This window comes from Urocitellus parryii, chromosome 5 (assembly GCF_045843805.1).
Source record: "Urocitellus parryii isolate mUroPar1 chromosome 5, mUroPar1.hap1, whole genome shotgun sequence".
Lineage (NCBI taxonomy): Eukaryota > Metazoa > Chordata > Mammalia > Rodentia > Sciuridae > Urocitellus > Urocitellus parryii.
In genome coordinates, this window is record NC_135535.1 from 75,242,217 (window position 1) to 75,258,213 (window position 15,997).

General features: G+C 31.5%; 1 protein-coding gene across 1 annotated transcript in view; it reads right to left on the reverse strand.

The window, feature by feature from the left end:
• Redic1 (regulator of DNA class I crossover intermediates 1) overlaps positions 1–15,997 on the reverse strand; it is a 91,268-nt gene that overhangs the window by 39,737 nt on the left and 35,534 nt on the right. The window contains exons 4-7 of the mRNA XM_077798950.1: positions 15,119–15,251; positions 14,653–14,701; positions 13,535–13,723; positions 10,438–10,541 (exon numbers count right to left, since the gene is read on the reverse strand). Coding sequence (XP_077655076.1) covers positions 10,438–10,541; positions 13,535–13,723; positions 14,653–14,701; positions 15,119–15,251 — 475 coding nt within the window. The remainder of the gene's footprint in view (positions 1–10,437; positions 10,542–13,534; positions 13,724–14,652; positions 14,702–15,118; positions 15,252–15,997) is intronic.

The window sequence follows — 15,997 nt, forward strand, 5'->3', positions numbered from 1 at the left end:
TTTCCCCTCTACCCACTGAGGGTTTGCTGGAATAAGCTGACTATTGAAAAGAATTTATTAAGATGAGACGGGGGGGAAACACCATATAAGGGAAAATCACATAAGGGTGGTTACCTACTAGCACAACATCATTCAGAAGTTTGCATAACCTATTTCTGTAGGAGCAGGGGAAAATGGGGAATGTAGACAGTTTTGAGAGGAAACAGAAAATGATTTTTAGGGGAACTCAATGGGTTTAGAGAACATACTGGCACACTGTCCAGACCACATATCAGAATAGTAGTTTGCAAATATCTTTAAGACTAAAATTAAGGACAATGAAATGTGACTAAAGTTTGTTTAGGTAGATTGACAGACTTCAGTCCTTCTTTCTGTAATGAGTTTATTTAATTCTCACCAGAAAAGAGACAAGGTAGGCCCAGACTTTAGAAAATACAGGAATTCCCGCTGAGCTAGGAAGGGGACACACAAGGAAAGGTCAGAGTTAGGTTCTGGATTCTGCGTTAGGTTCTAAAGCCCCTCAGCATGTCAAAGTACTAGTCTTTGTGGTATTGTTTTCTGAGCCTCAACATTAGCAATGAACAAACATATGAAATTACAAAAATAATTCATTCACAATAGCGCAAAAAGAATACAATACTTAGAAATAAAATTAATAAAAGACACATAAGGCTTATATACTGAAAACAACATTAACAGGATTAAAGAAAATAGAAGACATATTTCAGGTTCATGGATTAGAAAAGTCTTTATCATTAAGATGTCAATGTTCCCCAAATTGATCAATTCAGCACAATCTCTATCAAAATTCCACTGAGCTTCTTGTGGGCTGTTTTGTAAACCTAAAAAACTTATTCAAAATTTTTAAAAGAATAAAAAGAGCCACAATCTTGTTGAAAAAAAAATCTCAGTTTCAAAATTTATAATAAAGTTACAGAATCAAGGCAGTGTGGAACTAACCTACACAGAGATGGACAAAACAGAATTGAAATTACAAGGGGAAAAACATATTTATGGTTATGATTTCTGACAAAAAAATTTCTTTTTCATAAATGTAAATGAGATATTTAGGCCCTTCCCTTACACTACATGTTATGGTTTGGATATAAGGTGTCCCCCAAAAGCTCATGTGTGAAGACAATGCAAGAAGTTTCAGAGGAAAAATGATTGTGAGAATTGTAAGAGTTGTGAGAGAGGGTTGTAAGACTCTTAATCCAATCAGTAAATTAATCCCCTGATAGGGATTAACTGAGTGATAACTGAAGTGGCAGGGTGTGGCTAGAGGAGGTGGAATTGGGTGGCATGACTTTGGGGTAAATATTTGTATTTGGCAAGTAGGGAACTCTCTCTGTGCTTTCTGATCACCATGTGAGCTGCTTCCCTCTGCCACACTCTTTCACCATGATGTTCTGCCTCACCTGGAGCCCTAGGAGTGGAACTGGCCTTCTATGGACTGAGACCTCTGAAACACTGAGCCCTCAAATAAACTTTTCCTCCTTTAAAATTGTTCTGGTCATATCCTTTAATCACAGCACTGAAAAAGCTGACTTAAAACACTACAAATAAACATGAACTAAAACATAGGTCACAGACCTAAATGTAAGATCTACAAAAAACAAGAAAATCTCAATGATCCTGAATTGGGTAAAGATTTATTGGCTTTGATACTGTAAGCACAATTAATTTTAAAAATTGCATCAAAATTGAAACCTTAAACATCTCAGAAGAGATACTCAAATGGCTTACAGGAACATGAAAATATGCAAAATCATTAGTCATTAGAGAAACGCAAATTAAAAATCAACAAAAATGGGTAACAGTTAAAAAGATGGACTTCACCAAGTTTTAGCAAGAATGTGTTACAACAAGAATTCTCATACATTGCTGATGGGAAAATAAAATGATACGACTCATTTTGGAACACAGTTTGGCAATTTCTTTAAGAGTTAAACATATAGCTAACCACAAGATCTAACCCACCTTGTACCCAAGATAAATAAAGCATATGTCAAAGCAAAGTTTTTTACATAAACTTTCATATCAACTTAATTTGGAATAGACAAAAATAAAGGGAAACACCCAATATTTATCAATAGGAAAATGAATACAATACATACACTGGAATACTACTGTGCGATAAAAAGGAATGAATGAATATTGCACACAACAAAGAACATAAATAGGTTTCAAAATAATTATGCTAAGTAAAAGAAGCCAAGTAACAAAAAATACATATATATGCTGTAAGAGGCTATAAAAATTGCAAAAATACGGACTACTCTGTAGTGACAAAAAGCAGATCAGTGGTTGCCTTAGGATATAAGTGAGTGATGGTAAGCAACTAGAAAAGGGATTACAAAGCTACCCCAAAAAACTACTCAGTATGATAAATATGTTCATTCTTTTTGACATATGTCAAAACATTAAAGTGAAAAATTTAAATAAGTTCAGCTTCTTGTGAGTCAATTATACATTTATAAGACAGTATGTTTTAAAAGATGCTCAATAAACAAGAAACAAAAAGAACTATTATAAGGCCTTAAATAATGTCTCTACCAAGAGGTCAGGGTAGTTTAGACTGGGATGGAACCCTGAGATGGAAATGTGAATAGACAATTAAAAAACTTATTAGAATCCAAAACTGATAATACTCTGATAATGAAGAGGATAACTGGAGTTGACAGAAAGGAAGGACAGCTTTTATTTTGGCTTTAGCAAGTGAGTAAATACTGGTGCCATTTAGTAAGATAAGGAAGAATAGGATAGAATTAGAGTTTCTCATTATATTACCAAGTGTGGTTCTAATAGATTTTACAAGCTTAATGGATTTTAAATAGAAAACCAGAGTTTATACACAAACATCTAAAATATATAAGTACGATGTGTTAAACTACCTACCAAAAATGTAAAAAGAAAATGAGGGATAAAGATGATGATTATGCAACTTGTCAATATCTAGGATTGTCAGTATCTCACTACCTTTTCATCCTTATCCCTGAAAAGGAGAGACTACTCCTATCCTGTCTGTGGAACGGCAGACAGATCACCAGAAGTATTTGTATTTTGTTTCTTTCTCTATACTATTGTTTCAGGTTTCTGACTCTTTTTTTTTTTTTTTTTTTTTTTTTTTTTTTTTTTTTTTAGTAATGCTATTTTGTACCTTTTGTGGAAGAAAGAAAGGCCGGGGAGAGGGTTACTTTGAGACTCCCCATGAAACACACCCACCTTTCTGGAATAATTGAAGGTAAGGAGGAAAAAAGTTTATGGATATTCATGAACAGGAAGATTATAGGACCCCAAAATAAACATGACCAGAAAACATCTTCACCACAGCATATTATAGCCAAATTATCAAAAGCACAAACACTAAAATCTGCAAAAGTGCCGAGGCACACTTCAATATATCTCAATTAGATTACAGATTTCTCAACCAAAAACCTATAGGACAGCAAGAAATGGAATGACATATTGGAAGTTCTAAGCAACTGTAAACATAGCAAAGCTATTCTTCAGAAGTAAAGACAAAGTACAGTCCTTGCAAGACTAGCTAAAACTGAGAACCACAAGAACAGCCTACCAAAAGATGCTTAAGGGATTACTAGACAAAATGGCAGGAATAAGTCCTTACTTTTCAATGATAACCTTAAATGTAAACAGACTAAAGTTTCCAATTAAAAACTGGACAGACTGGTTGAATAGATTAATAAAGAAATAAACCCAACAATACAATGCCTACAAGAAACTCATGTAACCAGTAAAGAAACACACAGATTGAAAGAGAAAGGATAGAAAATTACATTCAAAACAAATTAAACCTTAAAACAAACAGGAGTATGTATACTTAAATCTAACAAAACTGTAAAAAGAGGCAAAGATAGTCACCATATAATGATTAAGTGATCAATTCAAGAAGAAGAGACAGTAATTCTAAATTTAGATGCATCTATGTCAGAGCACTAATGCTATAATCATTATTAGATCTAAGGGGAGAGATAAACTGCATTACAATAATAGTGAGGGATTCAACAACCCACTTTCATCAATGGACAGAACAAATCTGTTTGCAGACAAACAAATTAACAAAGAAACATCAGAATCAAACCATACTATAGATCAAGTGGACTTAACATTATGGAACATTCTAGTCAATAGCTTCAGAATACACATTCTTTCACCAGCACATATAAATTTATTTAATAAAAAAATAATATACTGAAAGACCACAAAACAAGTATTAACATATTTTAAAAGATGAAATCAGGACTGGGGTTGCGGCTCAGTGGTAGAATGCTTGCCTAGCATGTATGAGGCACTGGGTTCTATTCTCAGCACCATATTAAAAATTAAATACAATAAAGGTATTGTGACCCTCTATAAATAAAAATATTTTTTAAAAAATTAAATCATATCCCGTATCTTTTCTGATCATAATAGAATAAAACTAGAAGCCAATAAAAGACTCTTATAATTTATAAATTATATAAATACATGGAGACTGAATTAACAACTTTTTGAATTAACAACTTGTTATCAAAGAATACAAAAGAGAAATTTAAAACTTTCTCAAAACAAATGAAAATACAACTTAACAAAATTTAAAGAATACAGGAAAAGCAGTGATAAGAAGAACGTTTATAGCAATGAGTTAAAAAAAAAAGAAAAAAGAAAAATTTCAAATAAACAACTTATCCATGTATCCCAAGGATTTAGAAAAGAACAAACCAAACACAAAAGAAACAATATAGAGCAGAAATAAATACACTTTAAAAAGTACAAAAGATCAATGAAACCAAGAGTGAGTTTTTTAAAAAAGATAACATTAGTAAACCTATGGACTAACAAAGAAAAAACAAAAAGAAGACCCAAATGAACAAAATCTGAGATAGAGAAGGAGATAGTACAATCAATACAAAAGAAATGCAAAGGATCATTAGGGATTACTATGAAAAATTATATGCTAAGAAATTGGAAAACCTAGAAGAAATGGGCAACTTTCTGTAAACATAGGACCTACCAAAACTGAAACATGAGGACATAAAAAATATCTAAATAGATCAATAAGAAGTAATGAGACTGAATCAGTAATAAAAAATGTCCCCCCAAAAAAAACCAAGATTGAATGGCTTCACTGCTGAATTTTACCAAACTTTACAGCACTAATGCTAATTCAACACCATATAAAAAAAGATCATTCACTATGATCAAGCTGGTTTCTTCCCTGGGATGTAAGGATAGTTCAACATGTACAAATCAATAAAAAACAACTAACAGAATGAATGATAATAATCATATTATCATCTCAATAGATGCAGAAAAAATTTGATATAAAATTCAATGACCCTTTATGATAAAAGTCCTGAACAAACTAGATATAGAGGGATTGTACTTCAGCATAATAAAGGTGGTAAAAACCCATAGCAAGCATCATACTGAATGGGGAAAAGCTGCACGTGTTTTCCCTAAGATCTAGAATAAGACAGGAGTGTCCATTGTTTATTCAATATAGCACTAGAAGTTTTAGTAAAAGCAAAAAAAAAGCAATTAGGCAAGATAAGGAAATAAAAGGGATACAAACAGCACAGGAGAAAGTCAAACTTCCTTGCTTGTACATGATACATTTCTATACATAGGAAAACCTAAAAACTCCACCAAAAGACTATCCGAACTTTATATAACCTAGAGATTAGTGCTCTCTCTGATGTGTGAGGGGTAAAGATTTGCTCCCAAGATGTAGGCTCTCTATTCACCTCACAGATTGTTTCTTTTGCTGAGAAGAAACCAAATGCCGAATATTTTCTCTGATATAAGGAGGCTGGTTCATATGGGATAGGGAGAGGGAGCATGGGAGGAATAGACAAACTCTAGACAGGGCAGAGGGGTTGGAGGGGAAGGGAGGGGGCATGGGATTATTAATGATGGTGGAATGTGATTGTCATTATTATCCAAAGTACATGTATGAAGACACAAATTGGTGTGACTATACTTTGTATGCAACCAGAGATATAAAAAAAATGTGCTCTATATGTGTAATAAGAATTGTAATGCAATTCTTTATGCTGTCATAAATAAATAAATACACAAATGAAAGGAAGTCTAGCATTGTAGAAGAAGAAGAATGGGGAAGGGGAGGGAGGTAGGAGGGTAGAGAGAAACGTGATCTGAAATCAAATTCCATGCATGTATGAGTTTATCAGGATGAACATAACTACTATATATAACTACAAAACACAAATAAAATAAAAAACAATGAAGAAAGACTATCAGAACTGAAAAATCAATTCAGTATAGTAATAGGAAAAAAGAATCAACATATAACTACATCTCATTGCTTGTTATTTATGTATTTAGTGACTTTTCTATACACCAATAATGACATTACTGAAAAAGAAATAATGAAAGCATTCCATTCACAATAGCTACAACAATAAAAATAAAAAGAAAATACTTAAGAATAAACTTAAGTTCAAAAGACATTTACAACAAAAATTATAAAATACTGATGAAACACTGGAGTGAGAAGAAATCTTAGAGTGGTTTTGATTTGCATTTCTCTAATTGCCAGTGATGATGAACATTTTTTCATGTGTTTGTTGATTGATTGTATATCATCTTCTAAGAAGTGACTGATCAGGTCCTTGGCCCATTTATTGATTGGGTTACTTGTTTTTGTTTTTGTTGTTGTTGTTTTTGGTGTCTAGCTTTTTGAGTTCTTTATATTCCCTAGTGATTAGTGTTCTATCTGATGTGTGAGGGGTAAAGATTTGCTCCCAAAGTGTAGGCTCTCTATTCACCTCACAGATTATTTCTTTTGCTGAGAAGAAACTTTTTAGTTTGACTCCATCCCATTTATTGATTTTCTATTTTAATTCTTGTGCCACAGGTGTCTTATTATAGAAGTTGGGGCCTAATACCACATGATGGAGATTAGGGTCTACTTTTTCTTCTATTAGATGCAGGGTCTCTAGTTTTATTCCTAAGTCCTTAATTCATTTTGAGTTGAGTTCTGTGCATGATGAGAGAGAGGGTTTTAATTTCATTCTGTGGCATATGGATTTCCAGTTTTCCCAGCACCATTTGTCGAAGAGGCTATCTTTTTCCAATGCATGTTCTTGGCACTTTTGTCTAATATAAGATAATTGTAGTTTTGTGGGTTAGTCTCTGTGTTCTCTTTTCTGTACCATTTGTTTACCAGTTTGTTTTGGTGCCAATACCATGCTGTTTTGTTACTATTGCTCTGTTGTATAGTTTAAGGTCTATATAGTGATGCCACCTGCTTCACTGTTCCTGCTAAGGATTGCTTTAGCTATTCTGGGTCTCTTATTTTTCCAGATGAGTTTCATGATTGCTTTTTCTATTTCTATGAGGAATGTCAATGGAATTTTGATCACAATTGCATTAAATCTGCATAGTGCTTTTGGAAGTATGGTCGTTTTGATAATATTAATTCTGCCCATCCAGGAGTAAGGTAGATCTTTCCATTTTCTAAGATCTTCTTTGATTTCTTTCTTTAGGGTTCTGTAATTTTCATTATATATATATATATATATATATATATATATATATATATATATATATATATATATATATCTTTCACCTGTTTCGTTGATTCCCAAGTATTTTATTTTATTTTATTTTTTGAGGCTATTGAGAATGGAATAGTTTTCCTCATTTCCCTTTCTGAGGATTTGTCACTGATATACAGAAATGCCTTTGATTTATGGGTGTTGATTTTATACCCTGCTACTTTGCTGAATTCATTTCCTAGTTCTAGAAGTTTTCTGGTGGAACTTTTAGAGTCTTATAGGTATAGAATTATATCATTAGCAAATAGTGCCAATTTGAGGATGTGGAGAAAAAGGTATATTCATATACTACTGGTGGAACTTCAAATTGATGAAGCTAATATAGAAAGCAGTATGAAGATTTCTTGGAAAATTGGGAATGGAACCACCATTTGATCCAGCTATCCCTCTCCTCAGTCTATACCCAAAGGACTTAAAAACAGCATACTACAGGGACACAGCCACATCAATGTTTATAGAAGCACAATTTACAATAGCTAAACTGTGGAGCTAACCTAGATGCCCTTCAATAGATGAATGGATTTAAAAATGTGGCATATATGCACAATGGAATATTACTCAGCAATAAAAGAGAATAAAATCATGGCATGTGCAGGTAAATGGATGGAGTTAGAGAAGAAAATGTTAAGTGAAGTTAGCCAATCCCGCCCCCCCCAAAAAAACCAAATGCCAAATGCTTTCTCTGATATAAGGAGGCTGATTCATAGTGGAACAGGGAGAGGGAGCATGGGAGGAATAGATGAACTCTATATAGGGCAGAAGGGTGGGAGGGGAAAGAAGGGGGCATGAGGTAATTAATGATGGTTGAATGTGATGAGCATTTTTATCCAAAGTACATGTATAAAGACACGAATTGGTGTGAATATGCTATGTATACAACCAGAGATACGAAAAATTGGGCTCTATATATGTAATAAGAATTGTAATGCATTCTGCTATTCTATATAAATAAAATAAATAAATAAAATACTGATGAAAGAAACTGTAGACGACACACAAAAATCTGAAAGAACCCCCAATGTTCTTGGATTGAAAATACTAATATTGTTAAAATGTCCATACAATCCAAAGTGATCTACAGAAAATACCAATGTCATTTTCTGCAGAGCTATGAAAAAAAAAAACAATTCTGAAGTTCATATGTATAAAATATAGCCAAGACAATCTTGGGCAAAAAGAACAATGCTGCAGGTATCAAAATACCTGATTTCAAGATATATTACAGAGACACAATAAACAACATGAATAATGCAATTTGCATAAAAACAGACACATCAACCAATGGAACAGTACAGAGATTCCCAAAATAAACTCTATATCTACAGTCAATAGATTCTCAACAAAGACACCAAAACAAAGGATAGTCCTTTCAGTAAATGGTGTTGGTAAAACTGGATATCCACATTTAGAAGACTGAAACTTGATCCTATACAAAAATCAACTCAAGATCAATATAAAAACACCTAAATGTGAGACTTGAAACTCTGAAAACTACTAGAATAAAATGGAAAACTCTTTAAGACATTGGTGAAGGCAATAATTTTTCTGGATAGGATCCCAAAAGCACAGGAAACAAAAGCAAATATTAAAAAATGGGATTAAATTAAGAAGCTTTTGCAAAGTAAAGAAAACAACCAACAGTCATGAGAAAATCTACAAAGTGGGAGAAAATTCTTGCCAAAGTATTCATCTGACAGAGGGTTAACACCAACCATATAAATGCAAATTAAAAAATATAACAAAAAAGCCAATTAGAAACTCAGCAAATTATATGAATAGACACTTCACTAAAGAAGAAATATAAATCGTAAACAATGATATGATAAAGTGCTAAATATCATTAGTTAACAGGGTAATAAAAATCAAAACTACAATGAGATATTGTCATCTTAGTCAGAATGGCTATTATCAAAAAATAAATGCTGACAAGAAGGTAGAAAAAAAGAAACATTTATATATTGGTGATGTATAAGTAAATCCGTGCAGTCATTATGGACAACAGAAAGTTCCTCCAAAATCTTAAAAAAAGATCTATCATTTGATCTACCCATACAAAGAAAATAAAATCAGTATATCAGAAAAACCTGAATGTCCATGTTTACTGCAACACTATTCACAATAGCCAAGATACAGAATCAGCCTAAATGATTTTCAACAAAAGAATAGATAAGGAAAAATGTGACACACACATATAAACACTCTCTCAAACATATTTGTGTGTGTGTGTGTGTATGTGCGCACACACACACGCATAAATAAAGGGAGTAGATACCCAGCTAAAAACTAGAAGAAAGTCCATCTTTCACAACAAAATTGGAGAACACTGTGTTGAATGAATTAAGCCATAAAGAAAAGTACTGTATGTTTTATCTTACATGAGCACATTAATAAAATTTGACTTGGGAGTACAATTATGAGATTACTAGATATCATGAAGGGTTTAGGGTAGAGAGCATAGAAAAAGGGAAGTTGGGTTTGATCAGTACATATACTGAGTGTATAAAAACATCACACTGAGGGGCTGGAGTTATGGCTCAGTGGTAGATCACTTGCCTAGCACATGCAAGGCACTGGGTTCCATCCTCAGTATCACATAAAAATAAATAAATAGAATAAAGATATTGTGTCCAACTACAACTAAAAAATAATTAAAAAGAAAATATCACACTAAATTCCATTAATAGATAAAATTAATACCTGTTAGTAAAAATATAAAAGAAAAAAATTACTTAACATTTTTTTAGAAATATTACTTAGGTCTGTTTATATTACTAATGACTATTTTTGTTCATTAAGATTAGATTAATAACTGAGAGAATCCTACATCTTCATTTTCTTCAGCATCTTTGCTTACCTGTTTAATCTTTCAAATTGTGCTAGTTTATATGATGAACTGAGGTCATCTTGACTTTCATTTATTTTGGAAACCAAAGAATTAGAACAATCCACATTGTTCAGCTAGAAAAATGGAAAAAACATTAAAATAGTAAATGTACATACATGGAATTTCACTTGCTCACAAAAAAATGTCATTTAAGTGAACAACATCTATATTCAGAAATGCATCTTTTAGTCTAATAGAAAGTAATTTTAGTTCCTTTTGAAAACAAATACTGTTCTAACAATGGCCACCATAGCACAATAAAGGTGAAAGCCAGCAACAAATTAATATAATTATTTAAATGATTGTTAAAATAAGAGAGTTAATACTATGGTGAATTGACATTTTCTCAGTTAAAAAAAGATTATAAAAATAAACAAACACACAGAACACCAGAATCTTGAATGACTAAACGTTAAGTTTCTGATAGAAAATAGTAGTTTGTTTCAAGGAATCAGCTACAATGGTCTCAGTTCTTCCATTTACTGTAATTTTAGACTACTACTTTAATTTTTCTGAATATCAATATCATTCAGTAAAAAGTAGGGATAAGAGTATGAAGACTATTAAAGCATAAAATACATCCATTTGTTAGTGTGGAAAGTTCTATATAAAATTACTTTATTTTGACCCAACACTAATATATTCAGTAAGGATAATTTATAACTGTAGTATATTTCATTTTAAACCCAGGAATAATAAAAATGAGAAGTCCAAAGACAATCAATTACAAAAACAGAAAACAAAAAGAGCAGAGTTGAGGTGGTAGTGGTGGTAAGCACCTGCAATCCCAGCACAGAAACATAAGGATCACTTTAATGCAGGAGTTTGAAGATCAACCTGGCCACATAGTAAGACCCTATCACAAAAATTTAAAAATAAAAAAAAGGAAAATTGAGACACTGAATGTCTTTGGAAAACAAACAAATAAAAAACATACAAAGACCAAAGTCAGAAGATGGCTAACAAATATATCTCAGTCTCAAAACAGTGACAGAGGAGCAGAAACAAAGTTAACTTTGAAGTGAGAAATAAAAAACCAAAAGAGGAATGGAGGGGCAGAGTACTTGCTAGGCATGCATGAGGCTCTAGATTTGACACCCAGCACCACAAAAGAAAAAAACAGAAAGAAGAGACTATTTCATTTTAATTTTTCTTGCTTTTCTAGAAATCTTCACAAATAATCTATTAAATATTTTTCTAAGAACGAAAAATATGACATTACAATGTGGAGAAGGACATTAGCTTCTCTTTCCAGTCTTCTACCATAGTAGGTATGTTATTTACCTATTTGGAATTAATTGTTAACCTATGTGTATAATATGTAACAGGTAAGGAAGAGATTGGTTACATAGAAATCACAGTGTTTTATTCTCCATCTTACAAGCTAATAGAGCAAGGATAAGTTACAAATTAATCTACAATGGGAGAAAAAGGTTGAATGTTTTCTTTAATATGGGGAAGCTAATCCACAAAAGGTGTGGGGGGGCAGAAATAGAGGAAGTTCAGTGGGATTAGACAAAAGGGAAAAGAGAGAACGGAGGAGGGATAGGAAAACAAAAGACAGTGGAATGAATCTGATGTTATTTTCTTATATACATACATGAATACACCACAGTGAGTGTCACCATTAATTAATTTAAAAATAAACATAATCATGGGAAAATAGCAGAAAGCTCAATAAAGGAAAGGGAGGAGGGGTGGGGAAAGGGAAAGTAAAGGAGAGATACTGGGGTCCTAATTGGAATAAGACATATTCCATGCTGATATAATTATATCAAAATGGATTCTACCAATATGTATAACTAAAAAGAACCCATCAAATAAAATTTTAAAAATACAAAACAAATGGGTTGTTGAATATCCTTCATTGCATCATTCAAAAATTATTGGGTTCTTTAATTTTTTTCATTTCTCTTTAAGAAACAGCAAAACATCCTTTAATAAACACTTAAAAATCATCATAATTAACTATATTATGTTATATTTAACTATAATATAGTATTTAACTAAAATGATTTATGAACTTATAAATCATAAATTTATTATAAATTTACTTATAGATAATGTACATATGAATATGGTATAAACCACTGCAAGCTAAAAGTTGGGAGAAATCTAAAATTAATATCCCTGTTAATAAAATATAATGCTTATATAGCCATTTTCTTCATTACCATTGTACATTAGTATAGTAACTTCAATAATTTAAATTTTTGACTCTATATATATTTAGTAAATCATTCCCTTATATGTTCTATGACAAACATATAATAGAATTTGGATTTTTTATATTTTAACTGTAGAAAATTGTGATTAAGCATTGTAGTATCTGCTATGTAATATTGCCACATATTTCTATATATGTAGTTGGGTGAGAGGGCATATGCCTGTAATTCCAACAACTCAAGAGACAGAGGCAGGAGGATTACAAGTTTGAAGCCAGCCTCAGAAACTTAGTGAGGGCCTTTTTCAAAGTAAAAAGCAAAGAGGGCTGGGGATATAGATCAGTAGTAGAGTGCATCTAGGTTCCCAGTACCACCACCACAAAAAAAAAAAAAAGAATAAATTTGTACATTAATTGAAGTACTCATAAACAGATGTCATTCTTTAAATCATAAAACCAATCAAGCCACCACAACTCATACTTTAAGACACTAACTACTATGTCATCACTGAGACTATGTCATCACAGGATGCCTTCTATATCATGCAAACTGAGTTGCCATGACATCTATAAACTATTGACTTACAGTGATCATAACATAAACTGCATAAAACAGACTGAACTATTTTCAACTTTACTATCAATAATTTTCTAAAATGAATGATAATTTCTAAGGTAGTGAAGAACATTCTTTGGTTTTCTATTCATAATTTTCTAGAGCATAGAAAATTAAGCTTTTGATCTAAGAAGAATGAATCATCCTTAATTATCTTCTAATTTGGTACAATTTGGTACTTCTAATCTGTACCAATTTGCAGGCTACACTTTTAAAATCTATAAAAAACAGAAGAAGTATATGATAAAAAAACAGAAGTATATGATAAAAATAAAATTCAAAGTTACCTGCCCATCTTGCTTTTTTTCATATTCAAGTTTCTGAGGACTAGATGCTATTCTGGGAATTAAATTTTGTTTTGGAATATGTCTGTGAGAAGGTAATTCTGCTGAAAAAGATGGTGGAGTAAAATTGCACTTTTCTATTCTGCTGAACTGAGGTTCAAACATACTGTATGAGTTCTTCACTTGAGATAACTATAAGAAAAAAATATAAAATAATTTAAATACATATTACCTAAAGAAGTCAAAATAGTACAACCAAAATAAGTGAAAAGGGCATAGGTTGCAGGGGAAAACGTCCTAAGGAAAGACAAGCCATCATTAATTGACATGATTTATTAATATGAGAGAAATTATTAACTAAGATATTACTTAGGAACTCTTTTCCCTTTGCTTTTCCCACCCATATTGCCCTCCAAACACAAGCTTCATTCCTATATGCTATCCTCTAATGAAAGAAAATCTGATTTCCATCAAACCACAAAGTAGATGACAAGATTTACAAAGTTTTTTTTTTTTTTTGGTTGTTATTTTGTTTTGTTTTGTTTTTAGTATCATTGCTATTCTCTTTCTGGTCTGGTTTAACTCTGACAATTCAAAGAAAGGAAAGAAGAGTTAATAAGAAGGCACTGGACATTAAACAAAATTTCAAGATTTAATAACAATCTATGTACTTCTATTGATTAAAATTTTATTTGCTAAAATCTAGTTTGTTATACTTTGAAAGAAAAATTATCTTGGGATTAAAGTGAGTTTTAAACATCACAACTTGGTATAAAATAATAATGTCATATGTTTGAAGAGATGAACTGCTCAATAATCATATGATAAGAACCCTTAAGTGAAATGTCTTTTACAGCTGTTCAGTAACAAGCACAATCAAATATTATTCACACATAGGCCTAGTCACATTGTTGATATTACAAAGGGATTCTCATAAGGAATCAATTAAAATATACTAAGGTATTATTTTCCTACACTGAAAAGCTTTTAAAAGAATATTTTAAAAGTCTAACATTTTGTAAAAGGATAACTATTTTTCCCCAATATTCAAAATTTAAGATTATTCAGTGACATATAACAATTGTTAAAACAACTTAAAAATTTTACAAAAAATATCTCACCTGAACTTGGCCAAGTTCTTCCTTGTTACCTAGTTTTTGATAGTGTATACTAATGAAAAGAAAAATTCAAGGTTAAAATTTAAACAACAATAAAAATGACTTCTTATATATTTAAAACTCTTAGTGTTCTACACAAGCATACAAAAACATGCAGAATTTTAATAAATCATTTTGGGGTCATAATATGGCTGAGTTTTATAAAAATTATATTAATATTAGAAATAGACTTTTTAAAATTTGTTTTAATTAGTTACACATGACAGTGACATTTTTATGATAAGGAAAGTCAAAGTATGTGTACAAAATGACTCAGCCATTTGATAAAGGTTCTAACATTTTTATAATATCTATAATTAGATAAACAAAAACAACTTGAAGGTAAGTACCTCATAATTTTCTAAAGAATAAAACTGTTGATAATAACCAGTTTAAACATCTAATAATGTAAATACCAGCTGAAACTCACTTGTTTTCTACATCATCAAGGCAGAGTTTAGAAGGTGTACAATGAGGTGACATTGGAAGTTCTAATTCACGTTTCTTTGGAAGCATTTTTATGTTGCTATTCATATTCACATGGAATGGTTTTTTTACAGTTTCTATAATGAAAATATTAGATTATAGTTTAAAAATAAAAACAAAATATTTGAAAGCACTACTTGATACATCATGTTAATTAAATAAATGTTCATCTTAGAAATGTTACTAAAAACACATTCTATACATGCTAGAAAAAGTCATTACAATATTAACAACAATCACATATAATTAAAAACATCTTTTTCTTCCTCATTTTACATATACATCAAGAAAGAGGCCATGTTAATTTAGTTCTTCTTTTTTCTACTTCCAAGGCTTGCTTCATCACCCAACTATGTATTATTATATATTACTATAGCACCAAACATTTTCTCTCTCACTTTGCATACTTTATTGTACTTGATTGACTCCTGCAGTAGATTTAGACTACATATAGGAAGTAGCCTTATCTTTCATTACAGTAGACATACTGTTTTGTCCGTGCAGTACTTTTACCTACTCTTTTAATATTTTTAGTTGTATATGGATACAAAACCTTCTTTTTTTAAAGTTTTCTTATGTGGTGCTGGGGATTGAACCCAGTGCCTCACACAGGTTAGGCAAGCATTCTATCACTGAGCCACAAATCCCATCCCTACCTACTCTACTGAGAAATGTTCTTATACCCACCCCAACTATCTAGTTACAATGAAAACTATCCCTCTCTGTGCAAAATAATTGGTTTGGGGGCAGGCATTTCTGCAAGGATGAACCAATAATGGAATCCTATACATTGGGTTTTAAGTGTGTTCCACTGCTAGGATAC